At 43.4% G+C, this 20,622-nt stretch overlaps 2 protein-coding genes across 5 annotated transcripts in view; both read right to left on the bottom strand.

Moving 5' to 3' along the window:
- Window positions 1-3,618, bottom strand: part of ndrg3b (ndrg family member 3b) — a 48,051-nt gene extending 44,433 nt beyond the window's left edge. Inside the window, exon 1 of one of the 2 annotated variants that reach the window (XM_062541541.1) lies at window positions 3,433-3,618. The gene's annotated coding sequence lies outside the window, so the exon portion shown is untranslated. The remainder of the gene's footprint in view (window positions 1-3,432) is intronic. The other variant, XM_062541540.1, reaches the window with a different exon arrangement.
- Window positions 3,619-3,844: 226 nt separating this feature from the next.
- On the bottom strand, window positions 3,845-19,851 carry phf20b (PHD finger protein 20, b). 3 transcript variants are annotated; one of them, XM_062541537.1, is made up of 19 exons: window positions 19,731-19,851; window positions 17,559-17,659; window positions 16,888-17,059; window positions 16,235-16,319; window positions 16,047-16,123; window positions 15,494-15,947; window positions 15,023-15,127; window positions 14,541-14,687; window positions 14,154-14,213; window positions 13,716-13,958; window positions 13,393-13,539; window positions 13,124-13,231; window positions 10,961-11,086; window positions 10,442-10,620; window positions 9,678-9,777; window positions 9,054-9,249; window positions 8,211-8,664; window positions 7,080-7,287; window positions 3,845-5,582 (listed from the first exon to the last, which is right to left on the bottom strand). In XM_062541537.1, the coding sequence occupies exons 2-19, from the start codon at window positions 17,639-17,641 to the stop codon at window positions 5,437-5,439; spliced, it is 3,090 nt and encodes a 1,029-aa protein (XP_062397521.1). In that variant the 5' UTR covers window positions 17,642-17,659; window positions 19,731-19,851; the 3' UTR covers window positions 3,845-5,436. The 3 variants fall into 3 exon arrangements, with proteins under 3 accessions (XP_062397521.1, XP_062397523.1, XP_062397522.1); XM_062541539.1 differs by lacking the exon at window positions 10,961-11,086; XM_062541538.1 differs by lacking the exon at window positions 15,023-15,127.
- Between the last annotated feature and the right edge of the window lie 771 nt (window positions 19,852-20,622).

Genomic DNA, 20,622 nt, shown 5'->3' with positions numbered 1-20,622 from the left:
AAATAGAGGCAAAGGACGGAGAGAAAAGGGATGAGAAGATAAGCACAGAATGGGGCTGTGGCCAATGAAGAACAAGGGTGAAGGGAAGGCAAACACAACAGCTGCCCTCCTACGGACGCCTGTTGGCCTCAAACCGCCTAAGAGATCAGTTGATGGCTAGAGTATAATTGCCTTGTGTAGCTCAACGTTTGTACAGCACCTAGGTAAATACCTAGGGAGAACATAAACATAAATAATAAAAAAATCAATAAAATCTATTATCGCACGTCTAAATATGAATGCAATGTTAATGTAACGGTGTGAGCACGCACTAGCCCACCCTGAGAGGCTTGCCTATGACAAGCGTTCCGGGGGCATCGCAGGCTGAAGTGCTTTCGGTGTTACCTCCCTGATCCTCTGAGCAGATCAGTGTGAAAAGCACTCAACAGACCGGCCCTGAGATGCAGAGACACTCGCTGTAATCGGCCATAACACAGAGTGGGAGGCTGTGGGGGACTCTGGGCTGAGTTTGAACCGCTCTGGCTGACAAAGACTCACACTGGGAACAGAAGGCAGTGAGCAAGTGTGAATTTTTTGGTTGTCTTTCTTTCATTAGTTTTTTTCTCCTCACAATCCACCATCCCTCTGAGAACAGTTTCATATGGGAGAAATGTTACAAGCTTTCTACTGCACTCAAAACGAACATATGCATGGATCAAACTGCCAGGGCCTAGTATGGTTTCAGAGGGAGTAGCCTACATCAAATAACTCAAAAGCAGTTATTAGTCATTGTCTGTTCACTGCACACACCCAGGTAGGTCCAAAAGAGGTACAGCAAGTTCAGGCAATGCACTTCAAGTGATGAACAAGAACACTGCCTTCAGCGTTAATTACACGTCTCCTATTATTTTTCAGTTCAGTTCCTGCCCTCTGTCTTTGCCAAGTAGTTCCTACAGGAACCGAACCTGAGTTGCAGCGATCGCCCCTACCTTCTTCCAGTTACCATGACAACTCTCCTCTAGGCTCTGGCCCAAAAGATGTCTGCCTAGGCAAAGTTTGAAAAAAAAAAAAGGGTCCCATTTGAGCTGTTGCTTCTCCAACACACAGGCTGGTCTCTGTGCGACCGGATAGCTGCCGTCTATAGACCGTTTCCGACCTACTCCTGCTGCTGACACTGTCGGACTGTACCTGTCCTCGGATAGAACATGCTGCCTCATCAGATACACATTTGAAAATATAGCCCAATCAGCCATGACTCCTGCCACGACACAGTGGGATTGCCCAGTAGCACCAGAGGGCTGTGGGCATATTTCTAGCCAAAGAGAGGAGGAGAGATGACAAATCAAAACAATGCCCGTAGGAAACAGGAAACAGAGTGCAGCTAATGGGGTCCAGAACAGGCCTTGATAAGCTACTGTCAACTGTTCATCAGGAGACAATTGCACTGTTTCTTTAAGACAGACCCAAAGGGAGGATTATGTCATGTTTACATTTATAAACCAGACAGACTGTCATCAACACAGCCTACATTGTGTTGGGAAGGGTGAGCGAGGCAGATTATTTTCCAGGGAGTGTTCCATCTTTTCAAGTTGTGACAAACCTCTAATGTGCCTCACATTTTCCCTGTGCCAGTATGCCCACCTAAATCACATACAGACTGGTCTAAATGTGGTGGTGACTGTAAGGGTCAACTCAGCCCTGAAAGGCGGCTCTGTTTTCTTTGGACCTTGTATCTTACAAGGAAAAAATTCCAACAAGTTTGCATGGATAACCTTATGTGAATGAGGCTTGTCTGTTCAACTGCCTGATCTTACGTAGCTAAGCACTTCAGACAACCTATAAACTGCTCTCTGGAAGAGCCAGCGTTAAAATAGCCAGGTTCTTTGCTGGACGACACTGGCACCATATTTATTAGAATAAACAATGTGTTTTGTTTTGTGAAGGGAAAAAGGTTACTGAAGAAAATGTTCAGTTACAATACCTGTATGAAGGGACATAGAAGAAGACTTCTGCCCCATAGTGCTGCTTGACATGATCATTAACAAACACTACAGCTCTATCAATTCCCTTTTCAAAGGAGGAAATTGTGAAGACATCCTCCAACATGAGTTTAAGCTGTGCCTTTTACATAACACTTAGTCTTTACCAAACACTTCAGAGTGTCCTGTTTGTGATTGCAGGGAGGTTATGTAGGACCATCTGGGCTCAAAAACCGCTGTCACTAATCTCGTGGCTTTACTGGCCTGATGGTGTTTTTCCTGTCTTTGTATTTTTGGAAATCAGGTTAGCAGCACGACTATTCTCGACTCTCGGAGAAAAACAATGTACAGGAGAGATAATGCGTTGTTCCCAAGCTATAGGGGTGACTTGACACCTCTAAATAACATCTTCACAAGAATAAACGGCAAACTAATAATGTGACCACAGCAAAAATATTTTACGCAGAATGATTACACTGAATAATGGTCTGGACAAAGACGTTCACGTTGCTTTTAGTTAACTTCATAGTTCCAATAGGTATGTTCATTTATGATACATTCATAATATGTGGATCTAGTGGATGGCAGAGTTGACAGACAAGATGTAACATGTTACACAAATCTCGCAACCAGTCTGAAACTGCAATACCATAATAATGTGCATTTATTTTGCTTTACTGAACTTTCGACTACATCTGAGCAACAACACAGAAATACTCAATTAATAAGTCATCAACTACAGGTTTGGACAAGTTAACTAAACCTGATTCGCTTTCAAGCTAGAAGCCACAGATGACAATGTGGTTGTGAAAAGCGGAACAATGACGTTAGCTAGCGCTACTTTAGCTAGCTTTTGGTCAAATATTGTAACGTTGTGTTTACACAAACAATTTCACTTGCCGAGTTTAGGGGTTTACACTCAAAGGCACATGGAGTTTGTTCAGACTTTTTAATCTTAGCTAACATTACCACAGTAATCAACTGCAAGTTGTTAGCTGAAGTATTTAGTCTTATTAGTTTGGGATCTATCCAACAAGGTAAACGTAGTAGCTATCCATGGGAGTTTAACGTTAACGTTTCACTAGTTAACTCAGGTTAGCCAACTGGCTGGTTAATTCTGGTAAACAAAACACACATTAATTGCGACTACCGCTCTGGTTTAGTAGGAATAGTGTACGTCTTATATGTGTTTAATCACGGGTAAGTTACAAGCAACGAACACAACTTTTAGCTATTAACTCACACTAGTGACATTTCCAGTGACCAAAGAGCTGGAGCTAGCGACACATGATCAGGCTGCTAGCACTGATGCTGCTAGCCAGGTTTTGGTAAACCGTAGCTGGTTGACTAGCCTCAATCTTGAGCTAACGTTAGCCAACTGCTGTACTAACTCATTACAAGCGCCTACTGTATTCGGACATTGCTGGCGAAATGCAATTGGTACGTTACATTGCCTCCGTTTCGTTGTACTCACAGTCCAGATATGACTCTTGGGTTCGAGTAGAGATGCTGGTTGAACAATTCCTCAGACAACGGTAAACGAGTGTCCTCCGACTTCAATTCACCACTCACGTTTCACCAGTGAAACACCAACTCCAGATTGGAATCCACACACACGCACTGACACACACTTCTGGGCGGACCTACAGTCGTGGAAGGACAGCCCATACACTAGACAAGGGGTTCAGCGTTTCACAACGCCCCTATGCGGATCTACAGCACCGCATGTCGAGACAAATGATGTAAATCACAGCACTAGACAAACTTGTGAGGTCAAAGCAGAGGGAAAAATTGATGGCTACTATGTATTTTTTTTTTTTCAAGATATCCACATATTTATGAATTGTATAATGATTATCACACAAAAAGAAAACTCACATTATGTCTGTCATGATAAAACTAGAAGTTTGCTTTAATACTTTTGTCTACTCTTGAGTACAATGCTATATTTTTTCTGGACAGTCAAGAGACAAAATGTGATACAAAAAATTATTGTGATGATTACAAGGGGGGCACTGGCTGATCTACAAAAAGGAAGAAATACACACAGTGGCCCAAGATCACCATACTCTGCATGCAGAGGTAAGAAGGCATAAACAGGGACAAGAAAACAAACATCAGACAGTTACACGTGCAAGGAGATTACCCCTAAACAAAATGAAGGTGGAAATACTGGACATGGAATAATAATAATAATTAAAAAATAAAAACATAACAAAACAAGAGCAATATCAAAACCGGGAGTGTCCCTCTATTTCCCTGCACATGGACGGGCCATATGGTCATGGGCCTTGGCCCACACACACACGACACCCACCATATGCAGTGTTATTCTCAAAGTCCTACCCTGGGTGCTGGGCAGACACCTTCTCTCAGCCTAACATTTAACATAGAGTCAATAAATTAAAATCAACCACAATAAATTAAATTCTGGCACCTGGTGCCTTTGACACAGGAAAAGAAAATTAAAGACAAATTTGCACTAGTAGGCTATGACATCGATAAAAGATTCATTTTTTTTAAATGTACAAATGAATGCTACAAAATGAAAACATATAAAAGTACTATACAATTCCCTATGACATTAAAAGATTTTTTCACACAGTGACATCTTTCAATTAAAGTCACATAGAAAGTAGACCGTTTCAGTTGGAATAAGCAAGTCAGGACAGCTAAGCGCATTATCATTGTTAGATATAATCAATAAAAATTACAGTTTCTAGTAATATAACATGCAGATTCTGCATGACTATCTTTGACAAAAAGTAACATAATTTCAAAATCAACATGACAATCAACTCAACCGCTTCTTTGAGCAAGTACGCTTGATGTGACAAAACATCGGGATATATTACATACCGTATTAAGTAGAAATATAGAAGGAAATTGCAAATTCTTGCAGATTAAAAATATATATTCTTTTTCAGTTGACATTATGCTTTAGGTCTTTGTCAGAGTCAGTTACATCTCCATTCCAAAGCCATTTGCGGCACAGAATTTGGATAACAAAACAGATACCTTTCAAAAGATGATATTTTACAATATAGAAATGTTGAGCAATGACTGTAAAGAGGACAACGACACACATAAAAGGTTAAGCGCTACAAGGCGGTTGTGCTCTACTTTATCTGCATTTCATTATACAGCCCTCTGTTGCGTTTCAGATCTTCAATAAAAAAGCCATTGCTTTTGACACCAGAACTCCTGCATTGAGGAGGAGGGCAAAAGCTGAAATTACAATGTTCCTCTGTCTCTGTCATCACCCCTGAGTCTTGTCATGTGGAAGAGAAAGCCAAAGGGTCTGTTTCTATTTTCTTGCAGGGCTGTGGATGGTTGACTTTCATTACGTGGATATTCATCATCATGATCATCACCATCAACAACAGCAACATTATTTTTAATCTGCTTCCTAGCTGCGGAGTGCAGATCTGTTTTTTGTAGTGAGCATGCCATCAGCACCCTGTGAGGTGTGGCGCCATCATGTGGACGAGGAGCAGACTGCAATTTGCTGCACGGTGCCCAAGTCGGTCAGGAGCTCCTTGATGCGGTGCTTGAGTTGAGGAAGGCGGGCCAGAGGGTCAGGAGGCTCCAGCTCGCCTGTGTAATCCAGCCAGCTCTCCAGCACTACAGGGGAGACGGCAATCAGAGAATGTTCCAGAACCAAACAGAGAAACATGGTACTTTTCTCAATAGCTACGTTTACATGCACCCCTTCTAATCCGATTCAGGCCCAATCGGGTTGAAATTCCTTCATGTAAACAAGACAATCGTAAATGAAAATCGCCGATCTGATTGAAATTTGGGTCGGATTGAAAGAGGTGGAACGGACACGTCCGGTAGTAAAATAGTTGTCATGTATACACTGGATCGGATCGTTCTCTGCTACTCTTCCCTTCTGCGCATGTTCAGAAAAGGAGGCGCAATATTTCTCTTATCAAAAAAGCCACCACGGTGTAGGCAGAGAGGGTTAAAGCTAGTAAGCACTGGGCGTGAGGTTGAACCATATGTTTCTTTTAGGTCTATGGGTTGAACAGTGACGGATAACATGGCATCGGAAGAATAGGCTATTTAGTTTTGTGACACTTTCAAAACAACCACAAAATCTGACAGCATCTTTGAAGTTTTGGAAGTAGCCTACTAGGCTGCAGGCAGTTGGATAGGCTACGCCAACTGGCAGCTGCGTAGGCTTTGGTAAAAGCAACGACTGAAATGCAGTGATGAAGTCTCGTTTCTGAAAGCCAAATATTAACAGGTAGGCTATGTTTCGGAGACTACAGTGGAGACAGATATTTTGCGATGTCTGAAAGAACAGTGTGGAAGCTAGGTAGACGGCAAGGACCTGATTGAATGCATTTCTGTACAAGTTTGAATTTGTGTTGCTGGGACTTGTTAAACAACATCTGAGGTGCAAAACAACTAGCGAACAGTCAGATGTTTTGGTGGTTTGCTACCCCGTCAGATTACAGGATAATCAGCTATATTTTTGGCTTTGGAATACTTCTGTATGACCGTGCATGAAGTTAGCATTTGCTGACCGACTTGCTGTGCAGTGTGAAAGTGGCCAGTGAGTGTGTTAGGAGGACGCAATTTTAGTTTATATTTTCGTCGTTTTAGTCATTCTAATTATAAGGAAAAGAAACGAAACTCTAGGCCTATGATGTTGCTTTTGAACAGAAGAAAGCAGAGGCAGAGGATTGGAAGTAGGGAATATCTCACGCCTCAAACGTCATAGGCTATAAGCTCTCACGTCCATCTCGGGGGGCAAAACTGCAAGCAGGCTATATGCGCGTGAAGCTGACATGTGTAAACACGCGCATCCAAAATACTCCTTGCCATGTAAACTTTGCGATCGGATCCACCGATCCGATTGACCGATCCGATTGGTCATTCCGATGGTTGCATGTAAACGTAGCTACTGACGTCATTAGTTCGTTTTGGTTAGTTTGTCAAAGCACTATACAACTGCTGTTCTGTACAAGTACAGCTAATCTGAGTGTGTGAGTGCCTTTGACCAGGCTTATAGCATGTTTTTAACCAGCTAATCATTCAACTACAGATAATTTTTTCATAATAAACCACTCAAGTGGATCAATATAGAAAGCGAGTTGTTTGGACTCCTACCATCCAGCTCCCTCTCGATGAGGTCCATGCGGTGGGTGACCTCGTCCTGCACGGCCTCGATGTGGTCCAGCAGGTTCAGCTGCCACTGCTGCTGCAGCACCAGGTCAGGGTCTGGCTCGGCGTTGTCCTCGGAGTCCTCCACCTTTACCTCCGGCTCGTCGCACTTCTCCACCTCTCCGTTCTGCACCTTCTTACTCCACTCCAGTTCCTGAAGGCACAGCACCAGCAGGTGTTTTTATTTGATTTATCGATTTATTTAACGGTTGGTAATCCACTCAGAATTGTTTTTCAAACTACACGCCGTTATGTTTAAAGTGCTTTACAAATGTTTCAGGATTATAGCCAATCTAATGGCCTGTGCAGACTACACGACTTTTGTCTTTCACGATTATCTTTTACGATTGACCATGTCAGACTAGGCGATCAGAGAACCACAAAATCATGCAGTGTCGTGGCCGCAAGAGTGGCCACATTACAAGATCATTTATCGTAGCCTTCTCGTCGTGTGTCGTCACAGTATCAGTGTCAACACGGGAGTCGTAGGAGATTCCCCAAAAAATCTAACATGCTAGACTTTTGGTCGTAACGTCTTAGAATGTCGCAGACAATAAATCGCGGGTCGTTGAACATGTCAGATTACAAGACGCTTCCTCCTCCGAACGTCGTTCCCGACTTTGAATATTCGGACCCGACAATGGAAATTTGTCGGCCACGACACAATCGTGGCAAAATCGGGCTGAAATCGTGTAGTCTGCACAGGCCATAAGGCGTTACTAAACTAACTTTGTTGGTTTATATTAACAAGCATACACACTTAACATGCAGTACACTACATCCTGAGTATACTGAAGACCAAATATACAGATGTATGCAGGATGGAAATGCACCAGTGTTTGCCAGATAAAGGATGAATTTCATGGCAGGGCCAGATTATTGAGAACATGTTAGCAACTGAATATCTCTAAACATAAACTAGTCATTTACACATTCTCTCAGTGAGCAAGGGGCATGAATCTGTTTATTGAAAAATGCATTGTCTCTGTGTTATGTGAAGTAAGATGGCAATATTGACAATCTACATTTGAGAACAGTCACTGTTCATCCACATTGGCAAACTACAGGCACACTCACTTTGGCGTTGCAGTCGTCTTCTCCCTTCACGCTGATGGTGGGCTGGGTCTTGGGCCAGTCGCGGCCCAGCGCCCCGCCGGCGTACCTCTGCTCCATCTCCAGCAGGTCCTCGGTGCTGCGCAGGCTGTCCTCCAGCTCTGAGCCGCCGCGCGTCTCCACCACCAGACGCTGCTCCACGGCCGGGTAGTAGGTGCGGGGCTTCTGGTAGCAGTGCTCGCTGCTGATGTACGAGTCCTGGAACGAGGCCACGCGGCCCGACTTGTCCTGGTAGGACGAGCTCTCCCACCGGCCGTTGCTGTCCGAGTCCGCGGCGGACCAGGCGAAGAGGTCAGCGGATGTCGGGGGCGGCGAGGGGGCAGCCGATACGGGCTCCGACAGGCAACCCTTCCTCTTGGAGTGCTCCGCCTGCCTCCACGGCTGCCGCCACAGCTTCAGGTCAGGATGGGCCTGGCTCCTGGGAGGGGGGGGGGGGGGGGGGGAGTGTGTGGGTTACTAGTGTCCGTACTAATAGTTTTATTACATTAAACATGGTCATGCACAAACAGTACTCTTCGTAAACTCTGTCTCTGAGCTGAAAGTCTTGTAGTTAAATCTATAGGGGGTTTGACAGTCACTGTAAATAAGCATCAACTTTACACTCAATCCATGAACTGGCCACTTGATCTACATTCACTTACATCAGAGGATCTATAATTCAGTCAATACATGACCTCCTTGGCAACTGATCTCCTGACCACGTCCAAGTTGGAACCACATGCTCCGCTGTGTGTGTGTGTGTGTGTGTGTGTGTGTGTGTGTGTGTGTGTGTGTGTGTGTGTGTGTGTGTGTGTGTGTGTAACTCACTGGAGGATGCTCATCTTGAGCTGCAGGCCGTTGAGGACTTCAAAGACTTGCTGCACGTCGCCTAGCAGCTGGTGTGTGGCGGTGATCTTCTTGCCGTTCTGGTGCGAGTAGTTCTCGTCCAGGAAGGACAGGCCGTACATCTGGCCTGCGGTCAGCCAGTCCCGGTCGTACCAGTACCTCTGGCTCTGCCGCTGTGCTGCTCACACACACACACACACACACACACACACACAAAATCAATCAATCATCACAAATGTCATTAACCAGCTTCTTCAAATTAAATTCTTGTTTCTCGGCAGAACATCCCATGAGTACCCATTGATAAAACTGGTCACCTAATACCGGTAAATAACATTGCACTGAATTTGATATTAATTCATAAATCAAAGCATAATACTGACAACTCTTTACATGAAATATGACATATAATCAAAATGTAATCATTTTGCAGTACTGACTGCATTCTTGAATATTGGCCTATCTATATCTGTCATGAAGCTCAACAGAGCACACACTCTTATCAACAAGCACCTGGGAAAACACAGAGGCCACGAGGCCACCAGGCTAACCCCCTCCCCCTCCCCCCTGCCCTCATTTACCGGCCAGAAACAGATGCACACTCACCAGGGGGGTCTCTGCAGATGTAGCAGGAGTATGTATCAGGCACACTGTCCTCCATGAGCCCCATACACGTCCCATGCTGCCAGCAGAAACACTCCTCGCACTGGAGAACACACACACAGAGGTCAGAGGAAGTCCATAGTCGTACTAACTGGAACAACAGTCATTAGCTTAGGATTCATAAAATATCCTTAAACAGCTTGAATGCCATGCATTAAATATCTAACATTAACCTAACGCATCTAATCTAAACAGTAGAAACCCTTAGGATGTCTGTGCAGCTTTGCTCTGTGGCCAGTTTACACTCACTAGCAACTGTCACTAGTTAAAAGATCATAGGTCATAGCACAGGCATAGCTAGGATAGATAGAAACTGTTCTCTCTCCTCATGTGAGGTTTCTAATACCAAAGCACCCATTCAGTGCCTTTCATATGGGAAGTCCCAATGCTTTACAGTTATGGGGAAGTCACTATGTACACAAAAATGTTCTCTTTTTAATAGGTTTCATGTGAGAAAGAGGTATTTACCATGCCTTTATTATCTTGCAAAAGTTTCCCAGTCCTTTTATGAAAACCGGAGACTTGTTCCCTTAAGCACTGACTGCACTATTAGAATCCAGTCACTCTTAAAAAGCTCCACATTTGAAACTGTGCCTACTGGACCATATTGTGAAAGTACATTTCTGTTGGGCTCTTTTCTGCTCGTCGTTCTACACAGGCTCATGCAGTTCACACACGCGGTGTCTCTGACGCTCGTTTCAGCTCACCTGGATCATGAAGTCATTCTCCTCCTGAACCTCGCACACACAGCGCACAATCTCCGCTCCGTGAGGCTCGACCACCAAGCCCTGCTCCGCCAGGGGTGTGGTCAGGTCAAGCTCCGCCTCCAGCTCGTCCTCGCTCCACGTGGGGCTGTCAGTCGACCACTCGCTGGCGCTGTCTTCACCTATAAAACCGGCAGCAAATACATGGTTCTCTATGGGATATTCACATATAATGTCACCATTACATACACGTCTGTGAATAAACTACTAGTTGCAAAGCTTGAAGCAGGAAACGGACAGACACGCAACATTAAAAACAGTGATCACGGCAGAAAGCAACTTGAGAAGCAGAAGTGGCTGGAGTTGAACAAAGCAAAGCTACACATGAATTTTAGAGAAGTTGGGGATTAGACAGACAAAACTAGACACACAGAGAAATGAAAGACAGACAAGACAGAAATTACACAGAGCGCAACGACTATGAAGGAGAGGTTAAAAACAATCTCTTGTCTCAATACCCACCATCAAGTGTCGGCTGTGTGTGGTGTTCCGAGTTGGTGTGTTTGTGGGAGAGGGGGAATTTGAGGGCCAAATTCAGAGTGCAGTGAGGAGCATTTAAGCCAATGTTCTCCTCACTGCTGCTATAGTCTGTCAGGGACGGAAGCACATTACGCACAAGCATTAGGAGGAGGTCTGCAGTGCACACCAAGCCAGAGCTGTTGCTGCTCTAAGTTGCCATGAATCGACAAAGACACTGTCAGTTTGACACAGACAAAGAACAACTACTGCGCTTATCACTAAGAATGCTGAGAGAAGCCTCTATCACACACATAGGCAATGAGGATGCAACGGTACAATGTGCCCACGGTTCAGTCTGCATCACAGTTTTTGGGCCATGGTAACAGTATCTTATTATTTTACAAATGAAATGAAAATGATACACTATTTATGTTGCCTACTGACAAAAATCCATTGTGACACATGGCTGTACTGTATAACTGACTGACCTGCTTTCGACAGCTTGTACTACAGTTCGATAGCTTTTAATTGGTCTGGATATCCAACTATGAATGAGTCAATTACTTTTAAATTCCTCTCCCTGACACTACAAAGACTTCACTTAGCTGCCAGAGCTCCCTTGAAAAAGAGACTAAGATCTAAATAGGACTCTCCTGGTAAAATAAACGATAAAAAAAATCAAATAAATGGGGACAATAGTTGCGAGTGGGGACAATATCAGCCTAACACACTAGGGATAAATTCATTTTCATCATGATACGGAATTCTAAGCCAGTAAACACCATATACAGCTGTGAAACTAATGCTCCTACAGTTTTGATGTGACCTCCGAGATATTATGCCGTTCTGGTAGTGTGTCTGTAAGAAGAATGACGCAAAGGTACCAGTTAAATTTTCATGTACTGGTGGGAAGCAGAATGGGCTAAGGAAGAACCCATTAATCTTAAAAGTAGGCTCGACATCTTTTGTTTTACTTTCATTAATTTTGAGATACATCTGGCCTTGGTAGAAGGCATAGTTTACTTGATTTATTTTTGGCACAAATTGGCAATGGAAAACAACAGTAATAGGTTGGTGTGTTTTCTCTCATATGTGGACTTTCCCTGATGCACCATCAGTGAATATGGATGGGCATGAGCTGCACATGAGATATCATGTGTGAAGCTTCTACTCGAGCAGACTGCAGTGGTGTTTGCGGAGACTACACTTAATTTGTTTACAGTCTTCTTGCCCTCGCTTTAGTAGCCTATTTCCGTCACAGTGGATAACAAAGACAGCAGCACCTCTTTAAAATATATTTCTTTGTCTGACTGATGTTCAGTTGGAGCTATCAGTCAGCTATGTTACTCTCTTCTCAAACTCCTACGGTATTTGCATAGAGGAGCATTCACTGATAGACTGCAGGGAAATGCTGATAGGCTCCAACGCTGTTCTGTGAATGTAGGCCTACAACCTGCATGCCGTTTTCTACCGCAATAAATAACAAAACATGGAAATAATAAAACATGACATACTATATTACTGCTATTCAGATTTGCGTATCAATCTGTAGGGCACATACCATTGTACTGAGGCATACTTAATGGGCATTGATATGACTGGGGTTTAGTAAGACAAAGGAGGAAGTACAAGTAACGGATCTCAGAGACAACTAGGAAACAAATGGACACTGGCATAAAAGCTTAACCAAAATACAGCATCTGAATAAATATGTATGGCTACAGTGGTGGGTCTACACGGTATAATATGTTAGGGTCTATATGTTATGACTTTTTGCTTTAAATAGTTTCAGCCATTTTTAGCATCATCTTTAGAATAATGTTTATGGAATGTGGTGATGTGAAGGACAGGAGGACAATGCTCCTAGCTATCCAGGCAATGTATTATGTAGCTTTGTGCAGAACACCCTGCAAAACTTCACGTCAATAATGTTGCCAGAAACTCATCCACTGGCAAGTTAACCAACTCTGATCAGTGCCAGCTGGACTACTGTTTGTGATTTCACGGTGAAAACCGTGGTGTAGGTACTGTGGGCAACACACTAGTAACACAGCAGACATACGAACGTCTCAGCGTCTAAGCAGCCTGTACTATGAGGGTTTGGGATGGGAGAAATCAGCAAAGCCGCAGACCAAGCAGGAGCCATAAATATCCAGCGCTCCTCACCTGACTTGGACCTCATCATCTTCTTCTTCTTCTTCTTCCTTTTCTTCAGCTTGATCCGTAAAAAGTCCTTCTGTCTTTTCTCTCTCATCCTCTCCTTTCCATTTCCACCTAATATCAACACATAATATATGAAAGACCATTTTATTCATTTCCTTCATAATTTACTACAACATGAAAAGTACATTCAACACATCATTGTACATCATTAACTAATGTGTAAATGTGTAATTAATGGAATTATCTGATGAAGTAAATGTAATATGCTTAACCTATTTCCATGACACCATCATCTGGGTCATCAGTGGACTTGCGATTCATATGCTGGTTTTCTTTGCTCTTCTCGCTGTTGGACCGCTGTCGGTGTTCCCCGTTGGTTACAGGCGCGTGGCCCGACTTGCTGTCACTCAGAGGGGAGTCTGTGGACAGAGCAAAACGAAGCACGAAGAAAAACCTTTAAAAAATATATGAAACCAGCAGATGTCATTACAGATATCAAAACATGAAACACACCAACACCGCCACTCGGCAAAAAAAAGAGGTAAACATTCAGAATCCTAGGGGTCACTGAGGCTGAAAGCAACGAAACACTCACGTAATGAGACAGTGCGGCGTCGCCGTGGCGTCTCCATGGCAGCAGCCTGTTTCTCCGATGCGCGCGTCTGGATGCTACGTGGAGGGCTGAGCTCACATTCAGAGTGGTAGTACTTCATGTGGTAGTGCAGCAGGGAGGCCTTGCGGAAGGACTTCAGGCAGCCTGGTACCTTACACTTGAAGGGGTTGTGGTCCAACTCAATGGACAGGATTGGTGGTGGCTGATTTTTGATGACCCTATACACTACATATCATAGAACAACAGGCCATTTAGAAATAAACTGCATCGCTAACACCAAGCTTTTATTATCAAAATAGCATATAAACAGGTGATAACATTCAGAATGGGAAAATGTTTGTTTTCTGTTTTTGTTTTGTCTTCAGTATTGAGTGAATGTGTGCATATGTCACAGACACATGTGTGGGATCTTATACTCACATGGTTCTCTGCTATATTTATTTGTGGCCGGTAGGTGGATTTGTTGTCTGACGAGAGTGGCTGAACAGAAAGAATTCAAAACATGCATGAACACTGTGATTTACTACAGATTCCTGCTCTGACCATTGTTGCCACACTCCATCATGAGTCATAGTCATCCACAACGAGTTAGTTGAGCATATCGTTACCACAGAATAAAAGTCCCTTGCAGTGTTTTGGGTCAAGCAACTAGGCATTGTTTCCTATGGCATACACAAAACAAGTGTGCCTTGTGTGTGAAGGGCATTATTAGGGGGTTTAATTCCACACATGTAATTGCACCATTTTAAAACTATGGAACACAGCACATCATTAAAGGGGATGGTAATTTTGTCCATAGACACATACCCAGATCAGGTGCAGGTGCCCCAGCCCCCGCCTCAGGCTTTGGGGTCTCTGATGGGCAGACCAGGCCATTGTGCTCTTTATTGCTGGTCTCCGAGGCTGCTGGGACGGAATCAGACCTGGCTTGTTTCTGGGCTCGACTGCTTCGGTCTGAGGAGAGAGTTTCAAATCCCTTCAGATTTTGGTTTGCAATTTATTGCTTAATGCTTCCTATGTGCTAAAAAAGACTGCATGGTTGCACAATATCTTTTACTGAAATGATCATGAAACGATTCAAAACACAACATCTCCACCATATTCCCCTGTGGACAAAACACAAAAAACCCAAAACAAAGACTTTGTCCCCAACTTATGTACTGCAGTTTATACAACCACAATTTTGCCACATAAAGCAAAGCACTGCCACAAACTTATATCAGATAGGATGTGCTAGATTGATTTGTTTCATTCAAAGTGAATGGCGAACAGTCAGCAGGATCGTTGACCTGTGCTTGCGTTCCCCCGGTTCCTCTTGGGAGGTGGCGTGTCTCCGAGGGACGCTCTCCTCTTCCCGTGCTCAGGGCCGCTGGCCTTGCTCTCCCCCTCTCTCCCTGTGAGCAGGAGAAGCCATTGCCTCAGCAGGACTCTGTTTAGCTCCATGCATTGGCCCTGGCACTGCAGTTTTTACAGCGTCCAAGGCAGCTGCTTAACTTAAGCATAAAGCAGGCTAAGCTTTCCCTTCTCTGTGCTTTCTCTTATTTCACACAACACTCCCTCAGGTTTGCTTTCTGTTCAACTGATGCCTCCATAAAGCGACCTCACGCTTTGCTTTCTCTCGGACCCATTCAATATGCTATAATAACCTCTGTGGTCTGAGACAGCTGTGCTGCAAAACTATGAAAGACTTTCATAATTTATCAAAATGTATCAAAATCTTCATAACACTAAACAAAATACTCAGGCAGCTCCAGGTTTACCTTCAGTCAGGCTTCTCCTAGTCCTTCTGGCTGACCCAGGGCTTTCTCCTGAGGGCTCCTCAACCATCCGCTCCTTCTCCTCCTCCTCGCCGCCCCTCTGCTCTTTGCTCTTCTCCTGTGGCGACGGCGCATGGAGCGCATCTCCATTCACCACCGCCATCTTCTCCTCGGCATCCTGGCCGTCTGCTTTACCGTCTAACTCCATCTCTTCATCTCCATTGGATATTTTCTCCTCTTCCTTTGTCTGGGTTCCGTTTGAGAGTTTCCTGCTGTCTTCTTCCATTCGCTCCACGCTCTCCTCTTGCACGTCGTCCATCTCACTCTCTCCATCCTGGTCAGAGGTGCTGTGCCGGGATCCGTTCATCCGCCCATTTCTGTTCTGTTTGGGTCCCCAGTCTTTGCCGTTTGGCGCTCTCCTCCTCCCCGGCGGCTGCCCCGACCTTCCGGAATTTCTCTGTGTAGTAAAAGCAAATATTTAAGTCAAATACATGCATTCCTTAGCGCAAATATTGCGTAACATAAGTACTGACTAAAAATACTGAGAGCTTCTCACCTCCTTTTGAAAAGGTTTTACTTTGATGCCTTTGACAGTCTTCACCACCCCATCGAAAAACTTGACAGTGTACGAACCTAGAATGGAGGCAGTAGGAAGGAATTAAGCAAAGAAATCAGTTCAACTCATGGCTTCACATCAAATGCATTCTCATGAGGGCAGAAGACCGTAACTATACAGGTGCTTACCATCTTTGTTGACTGAGAGAACTTTGGCTGGATAGTAACGACAATCTGACCAGCTGGCCAAAACTTTTTGATTAACTTGGAAACCCTGAAAAGGAAGACAAGTATGTTCAAGTATGTTTAACATCTGATACAGTGCAAACATGACACTTGAGAACTTTCCACATCATTGGCAAAACGCTTAACTTAAGGTTAGTGTAACAGTGCCTAGCTAACAGTAACAGACATTCTGTTCTAGACCAAAACACTGTGGTTAACTTGAATGTGCAGAGCCAGACTGAAGTGTCAATGAGAACGTTTATATGCACACTAAATAAAAACATTACTGCCAATGATCGGGTAACTGGAATAATCCATTTAAGGTGAATACATGTCTTGAAGAAATCAGCATATTGACAGAAACCTAGGTTTGTTAAACAGATTTTTCATAAACCGACGACAGCAGTAAACCGATAATGAATATTGGTTTATTCCGTGTACATCAGCACTTGAATTACTAGATAACTACAAAAACCCAATGATAATCATGTAAACACGCTCATTATGACCTGAACCTAAATAATAATTTACTGTAAATCCATGTCATCCCTCTCCTTGGTCAATGCACTAGAAGGCCCCTTATGTGCTAACTTCAGGAATATCATGGAACCACTCACCGGTCCCGAGCGGTTCTCCCGAAGGCCTTGTCTTCTTAACTGGATCCGTTCCACAGGTCTCAGGTATGGGCTGCTCCAATCGAACCATTCGTCATAGCGATGGCTCCATTGCCTGTAGTGAATTAGCACCTTCTCCTCCTCAAGATCTATCTTCTCTATGGTGGCTGCATACCTGTAGAGAAGGATATATCTCATTACAGACACTTTATGTTTCCACAATACAAAAGGCAATATATAAGAGACAATATATGCCCAGTGCTCATTGCAATTGTCCTATGAACAGCCAACTCTTCATATAAAGAAATGAATGTGTCATATAGCAATATAGCACATTTGAGCAAATAGAATGGTTCTTAGTCACCATAAATTAAAAAGTCTGACAAAAATGAGAGTAAGGATGCAACAGGAACACACAATTCAGACCATCACAAGAAACACATGAGGGCAATAAATCTCTCTTCAATATCAATTAGGTCTGAGCCAAGGCCATACACAGATGAGTCTTTCTTTTCCGTTTTAAAGTGAATAGATAGGGCTCAGGGCACGGGCAGCTGCATCAGCGCAGGCTTTTAAAAGCTTCTTGTCTCGGACGGAAGGAAGGACTGGCTGGGTTGGGGGGTGAGTGGGGTGGGTGGGAGGGGGGGGGTTGCTAGGGCGAGGGTGTCACTAACCAGTTCTTCAGACTGTCGCGAGCCTCCAGCTGCGCTCCCACCTCGAAAGTGATCCCGCGTCTGTGGGGAGGCGTCTTCGTCATTCTGCTCACATTCACCACCTGCAGGACAGAGCATTCATTAGAGACCAGTCAGGCAAGGTGCCATACAAACACAGGGCACGATACAACATGACAGAGAACGCTACCGATCAAGCTGCTGTTCTGGTGTGAAAAATGAGGGCAAAGTTGAGCAGTGGCGCTTTAAGCAGACACGTTGCTCCATTTACAGCATTTAAAAGCATCACAGTAATGCAAATAATATATTTTGACTTGGATTAAAAGCATATCACTTCTTTTCTTATTTTCTTAAGAGGCAGCATGAGCTCTATGAGGACTAGAGTGGATGATTGTTTAAGCATTCAATGTCAATGACTGATAGCAATGGCAGTGGCTGGCTGATTATGACCGTGTCATATGAGCAGGTTGTAACAGCGTGTCTTGGCTGGGCTTCTTAGCACCCACTTGTGGTACAGTCAGGTTATTGTTCACAGCATCGTTCATGTAAGCTACTATCTGATCTGTTAATCACAGCCTCCACTTCAACTCGCCAGATCAGCAATTAATGAACCTACCATTTCCACCAACGGTGAATGTCAACCAAAAGGCTAGTTCATCACATACTACTGCAGTAAAGAGCTGGCACTTTAACAAGCGATGGATCACTTAAATCGGCATATGCATATTAACTAAAGCATATTTAACAAATTGACTGTGTGCAAATATATGTTTACCACCTTATAACTACAAAATGTCTCTATCATCTTAGGAATGGCCAAACGTGTTTGCGCATTATTGTGCAGAAATAAACCAGCAGGCTTAATACATTAATGCAATGTTATATGTTACTTTTCACATTTTCGATGAAGCATTATTATCATCATCATCATTATCATATTCAATCGTATGAATCATAAAACAGACTAGGGAAAAGCTTCGACGCCAAGGTTTCATAACTGACTCCGATTTTATCCAATCAGATTTAGCTTACGCACTCATGCTGTATTCACTCTCCCACCAGTCTCGTGTACTGTCACGTTCTCAGCAATTCTATGCATTTTCCTGTTCATGGTTTTAATTAAATGGCACACACCAGTTTGATTTTATTAGAAAAAATCATTTCGCTCAGCTTTTTAAGACACACGCACTCAAGTTTCAGTGGCACGCATCGCAGATATGGCGTGACGCAAATGGCGCGCAATACGCTTCCACCTCGTTGTTTACCTTGTCAATACAGTTAGCTAATTACAAAGACAGAATCTGACAGAAGTTTTAAATACACGAAAATACAGAGAAAAAGACCGCTACATTCATCAGAACATAATGGGACAGAATCGCCAAAATTACCAAAGTCTGTACCGCACAACATGTGTTACGCACGAGTACTTTGGCTTTCTTAACACATTTGCTTGCAAGCTCAGCAACGTGGGTGCAACGTTTTCCAGACTGCTAACCTAGAGCGAAGTATGTATTGACTTAATTTTGTCAAGTCATTGCTGGGTTCAAGAAAAATCTATGAATTTATTGTAAAGTTACAAGGGTGGTGTCGTTTTTGAATACTTTTAGTCAAAATCGCTTTTTATGCACGTCAAAATCATATCTGCTAGTTTATTATGCTAGTCTTCACATTGTTCACTTCTTAACCGCGGGGACTTCTAATTTCGTGAAAGCTGATTGGTCCAACCTCCTGACAGCTAGTGATTTAAGCATTTTCATTGGTAGAAACGGTTGTCTGTCACAATTGGCTAAACCGGGGCCTCTGTCTTGGCCTGCTGCTAGATGCACCGGGCTACCGTAATAACTGTTAGCGAACACAGCATACTAACTTCACTGAAAAGTCGCCGAATCTTCGAGAATGAACGTAACATATACAACATGCACCAACCGAGAATCTAAAATTGAGTTTCAAACAAGGCACTGGAAAACTAGAATTTTCATAAATTCTGATTTCTAATGTAACAAAAAAATGTATAATAGCATCATTCGTGGCACCATGCTTCTCACCCAAGTTTCGTTTCAAACACAACAATCATCACTAGCTAAATTATTTCGAATTACAAAAAATAAACTTCTGAAAAGACCATATCCAGAACAAATATGTGCACAGTTCATTAGTAAATAAAATGCCATATACCCTGCAGTCTTTCAATCCTCGTGGGTGACGTATATGACAACTGCCGAGAGTCCTTCAAGTGGTAGCGGTGCCTCGAGTAGGTAACCCACGCAGTTTGTTTTCTCCGGCGAGCTCGACGGAGTGTACCAGGCCCGGTGTTACGGAGTGGGGTTGAACTGCGCATGCGCCGCTTCAAGCCCTCTCTCTCCCGCTTCAAGATCAAGATACACACTGTTTCACTTACATATGTGACCTTTTCACCGTTTTTTTTCTTTCATAAGATGAAATAAAACCGTCTAACATTGATAGTTTGAATAAACAAGTGTAACTTCACAATAGTGGGGCCTTTGGAATGTTTGTTTTCTCAGCCGAGACATCTCAAAATATGTGATGGGCCTAAAATATGAATGTTCTTACCGATTTGGTGTAAAGTGCATTGTCTTTAAAATAATTATTTTATTTATTTTCGTTTGGATAGGTGCTCTGAAAAACTGTTTAAACACCATGATGATGCAACAATTTGGTGTAGGGTGGATTGCGTCTAACTGATGTTAGACATTTTGGAGTTTAACCAATCTAGGCTAAATTGTCGGAAGACATAGTCCTACCCAATGAACTGTTTGTTAAGCCATAAGGAATTCATATGCAGAAGTGGGATGTAATTTCACAGAACCATGGCAAATTAATTCGAACTACTGCCACCAGGGGCGGGATTTCACATATCGTCCGCTGTGTTAACGCTGGTCTGTGCTACTCTTTTACTGCCGCCCAGCGTTCTTATTCCATTTTGCAGAAAGAATGATGTTCAGGACTTGTCTTAATTTCTTATTTTCTGAGAATTAACGATTCAAATGATTGGTATTATATATGTATATAAAATCTCTCTCTCTCTCTCTCTCTCTCTCTCTCGCTA

The sequence above is a fragment of the Sardina pilchardus genome, chromosome 7 (genome assembly GCF_963854185.1).
Source record: "Sardina pilchardus chromosome 7, fSarPil1.1, whole genome shotgun sequence".
In the NCBI taxonomy this organism is placed as follows: Eukaryota; Metazoa; Chordata; class Actinopteri; order Clupeiformes; family Clupeidae; genus Sardina; species Sardina pilchardus.
This window is presented reverse-complemented; position numbering and strand designations above follow the sequence as displayed.